Here is a 15,381-nt window from a genome sequence, read left to right as displayed (position 1 = left end):
AAATTCACAAAGCTAACAAAATTAAAAGAATTCTTTTTTTATAACGGTTGTTCATAAGATTAAGTATATAATCTTAAAAAATAAGATTTTCAATTTAATATTTTGTATATTTATATATACTTTTGGGATAACGGATTTAGTTTGAGTCACTAGCGTAGTGGTATTTCAGGACAAATCTGCCACGGTCAAACTTTTGACCCTATAACGGCAATTTCCAACACTGCACTGGTACAGACCTTGCATTTTTATCAAAAATTGTTGGTAGGGAAAAGAAAACGCAAAAGCGTTGCTATTGTCGCAGCATGTCCTCCTCATCGACCAGAGACCAGCCGGGAACTTCCCATGAGACATTCGAGGACTTTTATTCAGAAGTAAGTGTGGCGGGCGGTACCGCAGGCTTAGTTTTAGACTGGGCCCGAGTCTGGCTCCTCCCATTCGGAACCGCTCTAACTAAACTAAACTATTAATATTATTTACACTTGAGTAAACGATTTTGTGCCTATATTGCAGGTGAAAGAAATTGAAAAACGTGATTCAGTTTTAACTCCTTCTCAACAAATTGATCGTTTACTTCGTCCAGGTTCAACTTACTTCAATCTCAATCCGTTTGAGGTGCTCCAAATCGAGCCCGAGGTCGAGGTGGCGGACATAAAAAAGCGCTACCGCACCTTGTCGATCCTCGTCCATCCAGATAAAAACCCCGACAACCAGGAGCGCGCTCAAATGGCATTCGATATTGTGTCGCGTTCCTGGAAAATCCTGGAGAACGAACTCACACGCAAGAGGTGTCTGGAGGTGTACGAGGAGGCGAAGGGGCGAACGGATCAAATGGTGAGTCTTAAATCCTAAAGGACCTATAGTCCGCCGGTGTGGAAAGCATCCATGTTAAGAACCTCCATATAGTAGTATTGTGGAGATATGTAACTCTCTGTGGGAGGTTATTAGATTTGAATTCTATTTCGGTAAAAAATGTAGTAAATAGCTATGTATCTTTTATAATCTTTTGAGAAATATTAATAATTTCATTAATCTTAAATTGTCCGAAATTATCGTCACAAGACACAAGATATAGGCATCCAAGTATTTTGAAGCAGTAGAAATAGACAGATTGTGATCTAGAATATATTTGCTTCTTTGGGTCGAATATGTCTCCCTCTAGAAAGGTATAAAAATAGAAATCAAACTATGCTTAGATTATTCTTGTGTAAAGCTAGATGGATTAATGGCATGCATCAGAATAAATAAAAATCTAGTTCTTAAGAGTTTTTTCTTATAAAAATGCATATAATATAATATTATTTTTTTGCTTTCTAGATTGCAGAAAAGCGAAAAAAGCTTAAAAAAGAGGGACGGCCAACTGAGCCAATACCCGAAGACGATCCCACCAAGTACAAGCACGCCATTTACGTGATGGTCATGAAACTGTTCGCAGACATGGAGCGCCGGCGGCAAAAGCTCGATCAGCGCGACCAGGAGGAGCGCAAGCGGAAGCGCGAAACGGAGATTGAGGAGGAGGAGCGAGTCAAGGCGGACAGAGAGTGGCAGCAGAACTTCGAAGAGTCGCGCCAGAGCCGCGTTAATAGCTGGCATGACTTCCAGTCCGGGGCCGGCAAGTCCAAGAAGGCTAAGAAACAAAAGCATATGACTGGCATGATGGTGCCGCCCAAATTCAAGCCAGAATCACGATAATACTGCTTCCCAGCGCGGCGTCGCTCCTCCACTATCGCCAGACCATCTCCGCCTCCACGCGTCGCGTTGCACATAAATATTTTTACATTTTTTATAAGTATCCTTTGGAATTGTAATTGACACGTGCATAATGTATAGATGTAAGAAATCACATTTCTGTCTTGTCTTTCCTCTCACGATGGCGATGGCTCGGTCAGCTTCTCAGACTACAGTTCCGTGTATAGGGATGCGGTGAACACAATGTCACGCTTGATTGCCGCCGACGCCTCCTCCATTTTGGACTGCAGTCCAGGATTGCCGATTCGTATGGCGGCCGTTTTTACATCGCGCAGGGTTTCGTCCAGCTGCTGAATGCAGCGCACAATGATGCCCTCTTGCACTTCAGTCAGCTTCATAATCTCGGCAAATGGCTGTGGATTAGGTTGAGTAGACAGTTATGGGCCACACATTTTGGTAAAGTAGATAAAATAATGAAATTCTTACCTTGTTCTTGGCCCATTCGTAGACCACCTCGAGCAGGCCGAAATTTAGACGATTTTCGGCCTCTATTGCAGCCTGGAAGCGCTGCTCCTCGGCCAGAATAGTATCGTTGATTTGCTCAAAGGCCGCCACGCACTTCTTTAGTGGCTCTGGAATGACCGGCTCACCCTGGATCTTTGCCTGAAAGACTAGGCCAGAAAGCAAGGCGGCAATCTCAGCCGGCTCAAGGTCATTAAACATGTTGCATAGAATGAGCTCCGTGATCAGCAGCTCGTTCTGACCCATCTCACAGGCCACCTTGCCCTTAAGTGTGACCTCGTCCAGTTCATCTATGTATTTGAGGGCCCGAAGAACCTGCAACTTGTTGCAGTAATCCGGATAGAGGGTTAGGTTCTTGGCGGAGTTCTTAAAGCGCAGCTCCTCGATGTGAATCTCCAGCATGCGCCGCTCGTAGACCTTGGCGAACTCCTGCTCGAAGCCGGCAATGTTGGTATGCGGCAGGAAGTCGCCCACCTGGCGGAACAGGTGATCCACATAGTTAAGCATGGCCACCTCGCTGTCTGCGTTCACGTTTATCTCCTTGGATAGGTTTACGTACTTGATGTTTTCTGGGTTTGCATTAAAACTCTCATTAAGCTGGTGCAGCTCGGTCACAGCTTTGACCACGGTTCCACCGGGCGGGGTGTCTTTGAAGCGTTCCAGCTGACGTTGCTCCCAGTTACGGATAATCACATCTGCATCGACTTTAAATGAGTTCTTGGTGATGCTGATAATGTCCATGGCCTTTATGTCCAGCACAGTGTGCCCTCCAATGCCCTCTGGCTGAAAGATTTTGTTCTTGGGCGTCAGAGAGAGTATTTTGTAGTAGAGCTCGCCCCGCTGGAGACTGTCACTTTCCTTTGTCTTAAACTGGTGGTCCAGCACAAGCACCTTATAGACGGTATCCTTGCCTGGGACGGATTTGGTGTTGAGTAGAACGGCCAGCTTATTGTAGTGCTTGCCCTGGGTGATGACAATGACGCGGCCCACCTTCAGTTCCTTCTGGATCTTGGCCTGGGTTACAATGAATTTCTGAAAGGAATAAACTAGATAAGAGCAAGTACTGCTGTCGTGCTCAAATGTGGACTCACCATGATGCGGTGCTTCTCCTTCCAGTACTCCACGGCCTTGTCGTAGAAGTTTACGAGCGGCTGCAGATGATCGCCGAGATTTGGGAGCATGGCAAACTTGTCCTCGGCCAGGCGCAGCTGCTTCTGCTGCGTGGGTAACTGCAGCTTTTGGTTAAACTCCTTAAAGCTGAACTGCATGATATCTTCCACTTTGATGCTCTCGATGCGCAGGCAAGTGAGGATCACGGCATAGCGCAGGATGAACTGGGACTGCAGCTTCTCGGGTAGGCCGAGGATCATCGGGCGCAACTCCATCGACGGCGGCACATTACTCTTGCACAGCAAGATCACCGTTCCCGTCTCGTCATGTCCACGTCTGCCGGCCCTTCCGGCCATTTGAATGTACTCTCCCGGCTTTAAATTTCGCATCTCAAGACCGTCAAACTTTTTGCAGGAATCAAAGACCACCGTGCGAGCGGGCATGTTAACGCCCATGGCAAAGGTCTCGGTGGCAAAAAGCAGCTTCACCAGTCCATTTTGGAAGAGCATCTCAACGATCTCCTTGAGAATGGGTAGTATGCCGCTGTGATGCACCCCAATGCCCCGCTCCAAAGCGTCTTTGAGTACGAGCACCTGTGGAATAGTGCGATCTGGAGGCTTCAGTTTTGCTAGGCACTGCAGGAAGAACTTCTGCACTGCACCCTTCTCCTTTTCCGTGTTGAGATCCACCGACTGCAGAGCGGCCACATTGGAGTCACATCGATTCCGGGACAGAGTAAAGGCCACCACGGGCATCTTGTTGTTCCGCCGCAGAAAGTCAATTAGTCCGATCCAAGTGTACTGCTCCTGCTTGGCATTCACGTAGTTCTTGGGACCGCCTCCGCCACCCTTGGCCTTGCCCTGTATCTCCTTCTTGCGCTCGACAGCCTTCTCGTAGTTACCTTGCAGATATTTTCCCTGGGCGTCCACCAGCAGGAAGATGTCGTCACGGCTCTTACCGCCTGCACCAGTGTAGAGGAAGTGCGTCAATGGCACTGGTCTTTTCAGAGTACTGATCACATATACCTTCCTCTTCTTGGTGCTCCCAACCCAATCCGCCAATTCCATGGTATTCGGCACAGTTGCACTTAACATTATAATATTGACATGGTCTGGCAGGAGAATGATCACCTCCTCCCAGACGTGACCTCTCTCAGGGTTGTTGATGTAGTGTACTTCATCGAAGATCACCCACTCTAAGTCTCTGGTGACTTCGCTGCCACAGTACAACATGGAGCGCAGGATCTCAGTGGTCATAATCAGACAGGAGGCGGTGGGCTCTATCTGCAAATCTCCTGTTATCAGACCTACGTCCTTGAAGGTCTTGCGGAAGTCGCGGTACTTCTGATTGGACAGCGCCTTGATCGGTGACGTGTATATGGTGCGGGTGAGATCCCGCTTGGACAGGGCGATGGCGTATTCCGCTACCACAGTCTTTCCGGCGGAGGTATGAGCTGCCACAAAGACGTACTGACGCTGCTCCAGCTTGAGAATGGCCTGCTTCTGAAAGACGTCCAACTCGAAGGGGAATTCCATGGCCGGGCAGGGTATTTGCTCCTTAAAGTCGTTGATCGGATGGCTGATGTCCACCATCTCGGCCCAGTCGCTCTTGAAGCTCTTCGTGGTAGTGGAAATGTTGAGCACTGGTTTTAGATCTGCCTTCATGATCTGATCGTCCACGTCCTGAAACTCTTCTGAGGGAAATTGGACATTCCGCTGGCCGGGACTTTGAGTGACTCCAGAGGAGATTGGTTCCTCAGTGCGGGTGAGTTTCATCCATTCCTGAACGTCCAGGTCCTGCTCGAGGTTTTCTAGTAAATCCACGTTACTTGGATCAGAAACCACAGGCGGCAGAGAAACAGGCTGCGACTCTGAGAAGTCATGACCTGATGTGAAGCCTGGAGGCACCGTCAGCAGTTTGTCTCCGAATTGGAAGTTGTCCACATCCAGGTCGGCAATCTGCTGCCGCTGCTCGTCGAATCCGCCCGGCCAGAAGGGAAAGTTCGAGTGGGAGCCACGCGTTGCCTCCTCCAGCAAGCCCGGCTCCCGCTGCATGGACATCGAGTTGTTGGCATTGGCGCCCACATCTTCCAGGTCCACCTCGACGAACTCCAGTATCTGGCCGCTCTGATCCCGGCGTGGAGTCAGTTTGGTGCTCCCGGGACAGCGGGGTACATGCAACAGGCGCATAGGATCAAATTGACGCGGCAAAACATCCGGCATTGGGTTGTGCAGCGACAGTTCCGGGCGCAGGATGTAGTTGCGCAGCCTCTCCAGGTTGTCCTCGCCCCTAATCTCACTCATTTTATTCGTTCGTTGCTAGCAAAAAAAAGTTTGTTTAGCATTTACCAAAAAGCCAAGCAAAAGACAAACAAAAGAATGGGAAAAGCATTTTGATAGCTGGTCACCCTATAAACCGGTAATCAGTTGCGTTCCGAATTCCACTAAATATGTGGTAATTTTTCGACTTGAATTAAAAATAAATAAGTTTTTTCTAAAAAGTATTAGCCCCAGAGACAATTTTTTCGTGGGCTAGAAAAGTTTTTATATATATTGGTGAATTAGTCGTGTGAATTATTTATGCAATACGAACACTTTGGAAACAACTCGTAGTATTATTTCTTAAGACCGATTTTAAAAACTTGTAGTTTTGTAAATAAAAAACTAGTGAGCTAGTGAAAAAATAAGTTTATAATAATATATTTATATGTACTACATAAGAGTAAGACCAGTAATGAATATTCGTCACCTAAGTGACAGCTGATCTGGGCAACTCCTGCTCATCTCTAATGCACTGTTAAAATACATAAATGGCACGCTGTAAAGAATCAGGTTTTCCACACGGAATACTAATGAATCTGGTTACTTTTTGCGGAATACCTCGACCTTGAGGGGGTGGCACTTGTCGTCTGGCACCTCGGCGCCCACCTGGATGGAGACATCTCCCTGCGGACAGGCGCTCAGGGCCACCAGCAGATTCATGTCGGCCACGAACTCAATGAAATCTCCCTTGCGGGCGGGACTTGGCTTGCAGAAGTACTGATGCGTTTCCCGGGTGAAGCCAGTGCACATGAAGATGTTCCACACGTCGTGCACATCCTGCTCCGTCAAACCGCGCTCCTCCACCACCGCCTTGACCAGGGAGCTGTGGCAGCTGCCAACCCGATCCTTGCCCGTGATCAGCTTGTATGTGTAGTCGTCGCATCGAGTTCCGATCACATCGTGTAGAGCACCTCCGTCCTCATCGATCCCGTAGGCGGCCAGGGAGTCGAACACGAAGGTGGCCATGGGACGCAGGTGGGGCAGGCAACTCCACAGACGATCGTAGACGCTCAAGTGCGACGAGTGCAACTGCCTCGTCTTTCCCGAATAAAAGCGCTCGGCGGTATTCTCCAGGTTCCAGAAGTTCATGTCGCCCACCTGGGAGCCCTCGTGGACGGTCACTCGGCACAGGTCGCCCGTCTGCATAGTCCAGGTACGGGCCTCCCGCTTGGGCACCACCAAAGTCTCCACCAAATCGCCAGTCAGGGCCTGGAAGCGCTTATCCTGAAATCTCCCAAAACTATTAGTTCACTGTGGTATCTTATTCCAGGGGTAGAAAGTTATCTATATAGAATTTAAGCTTAAAACTTGAGGTTATCATGATTTATAATTATTTTGAATTTATTATTTATTTTTATTCGCTTATTATCTAATGAAACGTACTTTTTCGAGATGGTCAAAATTATTTTTAAACCCATAGACCCAAGAAAATACGCTTGTAATTCAATAAAGATTACTTATCACCCAAACTATTTATGAAAAAAAAACACATTGGCAAGCCACACCTGTACGTATGCCAGGTTAACTTACATCGTATTCCTCCTTAGAAACAATTGAAGCCTCTGGTTTATCGTAGCAGACTACTGGCGAGTGAGTCTCAAATGTACGGGGCTTTGGCATTGCGTCCACACCAGGAAGCGGGAGCAGGGGTTTCAGTTGTAGCAGAGGAAGCCATGGCTACAAAGAATAGTGTTCCACTAAATTCAACAGGTGGGCAGCCTCTTACACTCACCTTTTCCAGCAAGTAAATACGTTGTGGTCTTATCAGCGGACAAATGCCAACTGATCTAGCTTTACACCTAGATGGATCAGGTTAGTTTCTGGTAGAGCTTTCGATAGACACAGCTTTGCTCGATCGGCTTTTAAAATATTAGAGCACGTTTATCGTTGTTAAAAACAGAGTTTATTTATTTATTTTAATACTAAATTTATGAAATTCGACCGAGAGCGATCAAACTGGAATCAAAAAAAATAAATCAACAAAAATCTATTATTCTTCTGGTATGGTTTTTTATGACGAAACATTTCTAAACTATATAGCAATCATTAATACATAATGCCGTTTTCGAACCTATCCTACAGCTGGCTTTCTTTCGTGTGCGAGGGAGATGCTAATCAATTGATTATACCTAAGTTAATTCGAACCTAAACTAGACATTGTATCTTCAAGCTTTTTGTATTTTCTGCTCCTATGTCTCCATCATGGTGACCTGTTGCTGCTGCTCGCTAAATGGTGGCTCGTTCTCGATCTTGTCCAGCAGTTCCTCCAACAAAATGCGCAGCTCCTTCGAGGAAAACTCCTGCGGCAGTGGAAGACGCTCCAGCGCCACTTTCAGCACAGATGATGGCTCCATCTCGGGGCAGACAATGCACATGCCGTGCACCAGACAGCTGAGACTCTGCGAGATCTCGCTCTGGCAGAGCCGGTGCTTGGAGGTGGGACACGGAAGCAGGCTTATGCGCGAGCAGAGTTCGCTCAGTTGCGGCTTCAAGTTCTCCCAGCGGGCATTGATATCCGCAATGTTGGTCACATTACGGATCTGCTTGAATTTGGCACTAATGTCGATAAAGTCCAGGAAAATCTGGCCCTGATTGGCCCAGTTGGGCACTCGGATGCTGCTGCCCTCGGTGTCCTCGAACTGGATAAGCAGACTGTGGAGATAATCCATTTTTCCTGGAAAGTAAAATTAAAAGAAATTTTATAGGAAAATAGGATCCCTTTTCTATTATAAACCTACCGTTTATGATGGCATCGGGTGCAATATATTGGAATATAATCTCGTGCGCCGGTCCGAAATGTTTAGCTTTTAACAAGTATTTAGCTTGAAGGTGCCGCTTTCCTGAGGCACCGGCCTTGACTGCCTTCGCATAGTCCACCCATGACATCGGAATACCCAACTCCTCGACGACAAAGCGCTCTTCCGCATTCAGTGGCACCTTTGCGGATACACTCACGTTCCGCTGCAGCAACTGCTGAACTGCTCGTTCCCTTTGTGGCCGCCGTTTGATGTGCAGCAGCACAAAGATGCTCCAATGCCATAGTCCTTCGTTCTCCAGCTGGCTAGCGAAATCAACCGAGAGACGCGCCTCCGTCAAAGGCGAACAGTGCCGATAGCCAAGAGCTCGCAAAGTTTGTAATAGCAACCAACTAAAATTAAGAAAAAGGTTTGTATATCGTACGTGATTTGACCGTTATTTAAACTCACCTTAGGCGGAAGTCCATTGGATCGGCAGTGTGTGTTATCGGATTGAGCGTCTCTTCTAGGGAGTGCGTTCGCTTCGAGTAAAGCTGGAGTAAGTGGTAGCGGAGGTCGTACACGGGTTTCTTAGTTTCAGTGGGTGCGTCCTTATAGATGGGCTTCGGTGGCTCTGCATAGCACTCCTCCGCTTGGAAAGCCTTGTTATAAGCAATAAGGGCATCCGTAATGGTAGAGGTTGGGGCTGTAAAGTACCACAGTTGCATGGCCAGCACAGTCAGCCAGTTGTTGTCCTCCAGCAAATTTATGGCCCCCTGGGAAGACTGCATCATGGGCACTCCGGCGGCAAGCATGTACATCTTAAGGCGCTCCAAGTCGATGTACTTGTCCGACTTGCTCTGCTGCCAAGCATAAAGCTGCTCTTCCATCAGCAACCGGAAGACAGCTCCTGAACTCAGTTGGGCTAGCACGAGAGCCAAGTTGGCGTCGTCATAGTTAATAGCCAACTCACAAGCCTCATTTACCCGGTGGCAGCTCAGCAACTCCAACATGTGATCCAAATAGGTGTGACTGCTTACCTTCTTCGAGAGCAGATCCTTACCCATCAGCGTGTTCTCAAGCCACTCGGATAAAAGATTGCGCCGGCACATGACCATGTAGTGAGAGTTCTTTTCCAGGTCCACTAGCTCATCGTGATCGCCCCAAAGTGCGAACAAAAGCGACCACACGGACACGGCATACTCCTCTTTCAAGCCAGCGTTCCTCTGCTTCAGCGACTCGGAAAAGTGCTTTGAAACCAGTTTTGTTCCACTGTCGGGATGTATCCATGGGCACTCACTGCCCTCCACCTCCACGGAGAGGCAGTCGCTCAGCTGAACCTGTAAATGGGGAACGATGCTCTCGCAAACGCCCTCGTTTCCTTTGACCATGTTAAACTGCACCAATTGCATTACATTGGGTGACATATCGCTGGACAAACGTGGCACAAAAACCATAGAGGCAGGCAGGAATGGTCCAGTAACTATGACCAACCAAAATTATTATTAAGTGACTCCTTTCGTTGGGAGGATAAACTTACATTCTTTGAGGTTGCGCATGTTGTTGTATGTGTTGGGTAACACCAAGGAGTTTTGCGGGCCAAAGCTCAGCTTGAAGCTGCGTCCCTTGTAAAATCCGAGATCGGCGATCCACTTATGACGCGTTTCATGAGCAATGGATCGGGGCAAGGGCACCGTGGTAGCGTGGACCTTAACCGGAGCGACTTTCGGTTTGCACACAAACTTGAAAGCTTTAACGACAGCCGACTCCGTCTTTTTATCCTTTACAGGTGCCACGATGCTGCCAGTGGCCATCGACGAGGTCTGAAAATTGTGCTGATGATTAAAAAGGTTTGAGGTGATTAAAATTTAAAAATTTACCCCGTCGTAGTTTGCATCGCACAACAGGCTGGCTTCAGAGACAGAGGATGAGACTGGCAGTGCAGGCGATGGGTGTCCAAAATCGTATTGACTGGAACTCTCGGAGGCTCCATCTTTCCAAGTATTGGACTCCACATTGAAGAAATTACGATGGCGAAGAAGCCGTCCAGTCGGTTCTGAAGAAAGTCGCCCATTATTTAAAGTTTAATGTTTTTAAAAATGTTTATGAATTGGTATTTCTTTATAATGATTCGTCTATGGTTTGAGCAAAATGAAAATGTTTTAATGATTAATTTTTTAAATAAACATATACAATTGAAAGACTTTAAAATGTATTATTTGCTTAAGCCTTTATTTCCTTGCTTAACCAACATTTAAGTAACATTATAACTTAAGAAATATGTAATATGTTTAAAAAGTATACGCTTTGATAAATATTGCGTAAGATCAAAAACTATTAAATATCTTGGAAAGTTAACATTTAATATGTAGTAGCTCAAACCATTAACAACAAAGCATACTCACTACAATAAATATACAAATTTTAAATAGTCGTTTGATTAAAAATATCAAGAGAGGGTCCACCTACCCATGGGCTCATCCTCGCTGGCATTGTCCTCCACAAAAAAGGACGACTTCATCAGCTGCATTTTATGCGGCTCATTACCAACCATATCCTGGGCCAGGGCAGCCGTGGGGCTGGTGATAGATGGCCGATTGCGCGGCACATCAAACATGGAGAAATCCGAGTTAGCTCCGGCTTGGAAAAATTCTGCGAATCCACAATTAGGCGAAATTCAATGGTTAAAGCCACAGGTGTTTACAGTATCTTCTTACGCGTTTTGTCCATTAACAGGAACTCGGCGGTGTCATCCATTGGCCGGAATCCGCTGGCCACTCCAGCGACCAAGGCCTTAGGATCCAGGTTACGGGCGGCCTCCTCTGAAATCTTCTGCGCCTGGCGAAGCGAGTTAAGTGTCATCTTTTCAGCGGTTGCCCGCTGCTGAGCTTCAAGAGCAGCCATTTTTGCTTTCTTGGGGTCGGTGGGCACCTCGTCCTCCTCGTCACTGTCGCCGAGTCCGTATTTGGAGAAGTGCTTGACGCGGAAGACCCAGCTGCCTGTTTCCGGGCGGTACTCAATAAAGCGCGTATCGTTCTTGTCACACACCCGACGCAGTTTGCCCTCCCAGTCCATTTCGAGCAGGCGTTGCGGCTCCTTGATGGCCTCGTGCTTAGTCTTGTCCAGAGGCCACACCTGGTCCAAAGTGACCTGCGCGTCTCGGTTCAGGCCATGACCGATGGACGGCTTATTGTCGTCGTCGGGATAAATGATGATCTCCTTGTTGCGAAAGTGAACTGAATATCGAGAAGAAATAATGTTTAAAATGAGGGGAATCCAATGGATATATAATCAAGTCCCTTACCGATCTCATCCAGGTTCAAACCAGCTACATCCATCTCTTTACCGAAGAAAACATTGCCGTAGCCCTCTCGACCCACAGTGAAGTTTGGAACCACACAGGATCCGTCTTCGGCAAGATAAGATCGCAGGTCGTCCAACGATGGAATTGTATAATAACCCATGCGACGCAACACAATGCCTGTGGGATGAGCCTCGTAGTCTGCCGCCTCAGCAGCGGCCGCCTCAATGGCCAGGCGGGAGCGGTTGGCCGTGTCTTCCGCCTCATGAGACCTGCTCGAGAGCACACTTTCGTTGGCCTGCTCCGAGGTGAAAGTCTCACGTCGGGCAATGGTACTAGCCTGATCCTCGAACGGGTTTTCTGGGATGGTAGATACCGAGAGGCGAACGGTGGATGACGGTCGGTATGTATCCAGCGCCTTGCGCGGCACCAGCTCGTTGAGGGTGCTGTTGTGGGGCGATCCCTGGTCCATTCCAGTCTGAATGTTATGCTGGCGGACCTTCTCCAGGTTGTTTGGATGCAGCCATGACTCCCGACGACTAATATCCTGACTGTCGCGGCTATCCCGACCATTTGGCGCTCCAGGGGAGTTTCCTGCTGGTGGCAGTGGCTCACTAGGAATGGCTCCGCTGAAAGATTCGCGTTCTTTGCTCGGAGTTGCCACTTTGGGGCGAGACTGGGGTGTGCTAGGACCACTGCCGATCGAGTTAGATGGGTTTCCGCTCTCCACGTTCTTTGCTTTGGGCTTGATAACCAAACGCTTGGCATTGGGCTTTAGATTAAAACCCTCTACAGTCGCATCGAATTCTTCGAGGCCATCGAAAAGGGATTTTCTATTCAGAGTGCTGCCCAGGGCCTTCACCTTCACTTGCGCCGGACTGTTCTTGGTGGCAATCTTATACTGGTTGCTGCTCATGTCCAAAACGGCCTGCTGAGCAGCCGGATTTGTAGCCCTGGTTGCACCTGTCTCGTCGCTGTGCCTCAGATCCTTGAAAATGGGAGAGTCGCCATAAGGTGAAGTAACTCTGGCCAGAATCTGCTGATGTATGGGCTGGTGCGAGGATGTCATAATACCCATAGTGGGCTGGGCGCCCATTAGTCCTCCGGTTAACGAATTATTTGTCCCCACATTTCCAAATCCACCGCCTAAAGAGCTGCCGACTCCTCCAAAACCGGTATTGCCTCCAAAAAGTCCTCCGGTTGGGGCAGCTCCCGTGCCACCCAAAGTAGTGGTTCCTCCTCCAAAAAGACTTCCTCCTGGCTTTTGCGCACTTCCGAAAAGCGATCCGGCCGTGTTGCCTGCGTTGAAATTAAGGGGTGCTGCAGTGGTGGCTCCAAACCCACCGAATCCCGAAGTTGCTGGCTTGTTCATTCCCGAGTTGAAGAGTCCTCCGCCCGTGGTTGCTGTGCTGGTATTCATACCAAAGCCTGAGAATGGGGTGCTAGCCGTAGAGGTGGCTCCGAAAGCAGGAGCAGCAAAGCTCGTAGCGGGCTTGCTTCCGAAGAGTCCTCCGCCTGCGGTGCTTGTGGCCGGAGATCCAAATCCGAATCCAGGCGTGGCTGCCGGTGCAGCAGTACCCAGTCCAAAGGCCGACTTATTTGGATCGGCGGCTGGTGCGGCTCCAAATAGAGTATTCTGCGAGGTAGTGCCCGCTGTGGATCCAAAACCTCCGAATCCAGTGTTGGTCTGCCCGAAGGCAGGAGCGGCACTGGTCGCAGGAGCCTGTCCGAACAGGCTTCCTCCCTGTCCGAAGGCTGGCTTCGCGCCGAATGGATTGGATGCATCCGCTGGCGGGGCAGCGAATGGCGTGGCGGTTGTTGCTCCAAAAGGCTTTTGCATAAAGTTGTTTTGCTGGGCAGGTGCTCCGAAGGCGCTGTTAGCCGTCGGCTGCTGCCCAAAGGCAGTGCTGCCAAACATGCTCTTGTTATCGGTCACCGTCTGACCGAAAAGCCCCGTACTCGGCTGCGTCGTGCTGCCAAACAATCCACTGGCTGCCGGTTGAGCGGGCTGGGCCACCTGAGCTCCGAATCCAAAGGCCCCCGGAGCACTGCCCGCCTGCGGACCCTTGCGCCCGCACACATAGTCTTCAAGGCGTAGCTCCTCCAGCGACTTGCCCTCATACTCTTTCATGGCCGTGATGCAGTGCTGCTTGGTGCTCACACTATTGGGCTGACCACTCTTCATAAGGGTATCGGTTCCGAGTGTGGGTTGATACTTGACTACGGCGGTGCCCGTATTGACTCCAGCCGCACCCACAGCTGTGGCCTGCGGTTGGGCAAAAGCCGATGCGGTGCCGCTCCCAAACACACTGGTAGTGGTGGGCGCAGTGTTTCCAAAGGATCCGAATCCTGTTGTGCTAGTAGCGGCAGCGGGCTGGCCAAACAAAGAGCCAGTTGGCTGGGCAGCAGCTGTCTGTCCAAAGGCCGTCATTGTCGGTTTGGCTGCTCCAAAGGCGGGCAACGTTGATTGGCCAAACAGCGAGGTGCTAGCAGCCGTCTGGGTAGATCCAAAAATGTTTGAAGTTTGCTGCGGTTGCGAGAAGGCTGGAAATAAGATATAGGCATTAAAGTAAAAAGAATCCCCTTATATTGTTCGTTTCTAACCTCCAAATGCCGTGGGCTGCGCTGTTGCGGTGCTCCCGAATCCAGTGGATGTGTTGGCGCCGAATAATCCCCCAGCTGGCTGCGCTGGCGTGGCTGCTGCTCCAAAGAGCGACTGCTGCGTTGGTTGTGCGGCAAAAGTGGAGGTGTTCCCGAAGGCCGGAGCCGCCGGTTTACCAAACGCAGACTGGCCAAACGGAGCGGCCGCAGTGGTGCCGCTGAAGCCTCCAAAGCTTGTGGCCGACGGGGTGGCTCCGAAGCCGGGTTTAGAGCCGCCAAACATGTTGCTCAGTGCCGATTGTCAGATATCTCACATATACTTGGTAAATCCCCTTTGTCCTTCAAAGTGCAAGCTATCGCAATGAGCAATGCTTCGATTTCACCACGTTGGTCAATATGGGGGCGGCGGAGCCTTTCCAGGTAATGGGGGAGGGCCGGGCTCTGTCAAATACAAATAAACAATCACGAATTTGCTTAGTTTGCAAAAACAGAGCGAGCCAGACGCAAAAGGTGGACAGAAATGGCGCGCCGATTTTTTCACGATGTTAAAGAAAATGCAGCCAACAGTGTGACCAAGGTGCGAATGCCCTGAAAACCAGTACACTGCAACAATTTGAAAAAGACAAGACAAATGTTTGATTTTATACCTATGCGCGAAATTAAAATGATTTCAATCCAAACGACAAGACACAAAATATATTGCTTAAATCTGACATATGTGTGTTTTGGGCATCAGAACTAAAATCTACGCCTACTACAATCGTATCACATCAGAATAAAATTCTGATTAATAAAAGGTAATCTCTACATAGATATTATATTGTTTGAATGTGATCTTAATAATAAGGTTACAATTATTTTGCATTTCATGAAGCACCATGAATATTAAAATGTATTTATTTTCGATTAAGATTGATTGTTGATATATAACTTAGCACCTCGATCGCCTTGAAATCCAATTTCCTTTCCGGCTATTCACAATACATCAAAGTTTTTGGCGGAATACTTAGATGCATCGATAAGGTTTAAAAAAAATGTTATCAAAACATTAATTGTTGATTTTGTGATTGAATCAAGTGAAAAAATAAAATAACACGGTTGTAAT

At 48.5% G+C, this 15,381-nt stretch overlaps 4 protein-coding genes across 5 annotated transcripts; 1 reads left to right on the top strand and 3 right to left on the bottom strand.

Moving 5' to 3' along the window:
• The first annotated feature begins 207 nt into the window (after positions 1 to 207).
• On the top strand, positions 208 to 1,840 carry LOC108040691 (dnaJ homolog subfamily C member 8). 2 transcript variants are annotated; one of them, XM_017118260.1, is made up of 3 exons: positions 208 to 371; positions 511 to 831; positions 1,315 to 1,840. In XM_017118260.1, the coding sequence occupies exons 1-3, from the start codon at positions 303 to 305 to the stop codon at positions 1,687 to 1,689; spliced, it is 765 nt and encodes a 254-aa protein (XP_016973749.1). In that variant the 5' UTR covers positions 208 to 302; the 3' UTR covers positions 1,690 to 1,840. The 2 variants fall into 2 exon arrangements, with proteins under 2 accessions (XP_016973749.1, XP_016973750.1); XM_017118261.1 differs by having other exon boundaries at positions 263 to 371; positions 581 to 831.
• A 43-nt stretch (positions 1,841 to 1,883) lies between these two features.
• Positions 1,884 to 5,686, bottom strand: LOC108040690 (helicase SKI2W). The gene is made up of 3 exons (XM_017118259.2): positions 3,300 to 5,686; positions 2,173 to 3,240; positions 1,884 to 2,099 (listed from the first exon to the last, which is right to left on the bottom strand). The coding sequence occupies exons 1-3, from the start codon at positions 5,619 to 5,621 to the stop codon at positions 1,896 to 1,898; spliced, it is 3,594 nt and encodes a 1,197-aa protein (XP_016973748.1). The 5' UTR covers positions 5,622 to 5,686; the 3' UTR covers positions 1,884 to 1,895.
• A 304-nt stretch (positions 5,687 to 5,990) lies between these two features.
• On the bottom strand, positions 5,991 to 7,314 carry LOC108040689 (uncharacterized protein C11D3.03c). Its single transcript, XM_017118257.2, is given in 3 exon segments — positions 5,991 to 6,863; positions 7,170 to 7,253; positions 7,255 to 7,314. Coding segments are annotated over 3 exon segments (828 nt in total). The 3' UTR covers positions 5,991 to 6,179.
• Positions 7,315 to 7,519: 205 nt separating this feature from the next.
• On the bottom strand, positions 7,520 to 14,863 carry LOC108040688 (nuclear pore complex protein Nup98-Nup96). Its single transcript, XM_017118256.2, has 9 exons — positions 14,280 to 14,863; positions 11,679 to 14,219; positions 11,092 to 11,610; positions 10,844 to 11,026; positions 10,255 to 10,430; positions 9,915 to 10,197; positions 8,846 to 9,857; positions 8,378 to 8,787; positions 7,520 to 8,313 (listed from the first exon to the last, which is right to left on the bottom strand). The coding sequence occupies exons 1-9, from the start codon at positions 14,557 to 14,559 to the stop codon at positions 7,829 to 7,831; spliced, it is 5,889 nt and encodes a 1,962-aa protein (XP_016973745.1). The 5' UTR covers positions 14,560 to 14,863; the 3' UTR covers positions 7,520 to 7,828.
• Positions 14,864 to 15,381: the final 518 nt, after the last annotated feature.

This window comes from Drosophila rhopaloa, unplaced genomic scaffold (assembly GCF_018152115.1).
Source record: "Drosophila rhopaloa isolate 14029-0021.01 unplaced genomic scaffold, ASM1815211v1 contig_178, whole genome shotgun sequence".
Taxonomy (NCBI): domain Eukaryota; kingdom Metazoa; phylum Arthropoda; class Insecta; order Diptera; family Drosophilidae; genus Drosophila; species Drosophila rhopaloa.
The sequence above is the reverse complement of the archived record's forward strand: the minus strand, read 5'-3'. Positions and strand labels throughout refer to the sequence as shown.

Bases quoted from the DNA above. Each gene is read 5' to 3' on its own strand.
- LOC108040691 (XM_017118260.1), top strand. From the start codon at position 303: ATGTCCTCCTCATCGACCAGAGACCAGCCGGGAACTTCCCATGAGACA. The intron at 372-510 runs GTAAGTGTGGCG...CCTATATTGCAG, and splicing joins TCGAGGACTTTTATTCAGAA to GTGAAAGAAATTGAAAAACG. The intron at 832-1,314 runs GTGAGTCTTAAA...TTTGCTTTCTAG, and splicing joins AGGGGCGAACGGATCAAATG to ATTGCAGAAAAGCGAAAAAA.
- LOC108040688 (XM_017118256.2), bottom strand. From the start codon at position 14,559: ATGTTTGGCGGCTCTAAACCCGGCTTCGGAGCCACCCCGTCGGCCACA. The intron at 14,220-14,279 runs GTTAGAAACGAA...TCTTATTTCCAG, and splicing joins GCAGCCCACGGCATTTGGAG to CCTTCTCGCAACCGCAGCAA. The intron at 8,314-8,377 runs GTAGGTTTATAA...TTTACTTTCCAG, and splicing joins ACCCGATGCCATCATAAACG to GAAAAATGGATTATCTCCAC.
- LOC108040690 (XM_017118259.2), bottom strand. From the start codon at position 5,621: ATGAGTGAGATTAGGGGCGAGGACAACCTGGAGAGGCTGCGCAACTAC. The intron at 3,241-3,299 runs GTGAGTCCACAT...TATTCCTTTCAG, and splicing joins AGGAGAAGCACCGCATCATG to AAATTCATTGTAACCCAGGC. The intron at 2,100-2,172 runs GTAAGAATTTCA...CCTAATCCACAG, and splicing joins ACGAATGGGCCAAGAACAAG to CCATTTGCCGAGATTATGAA.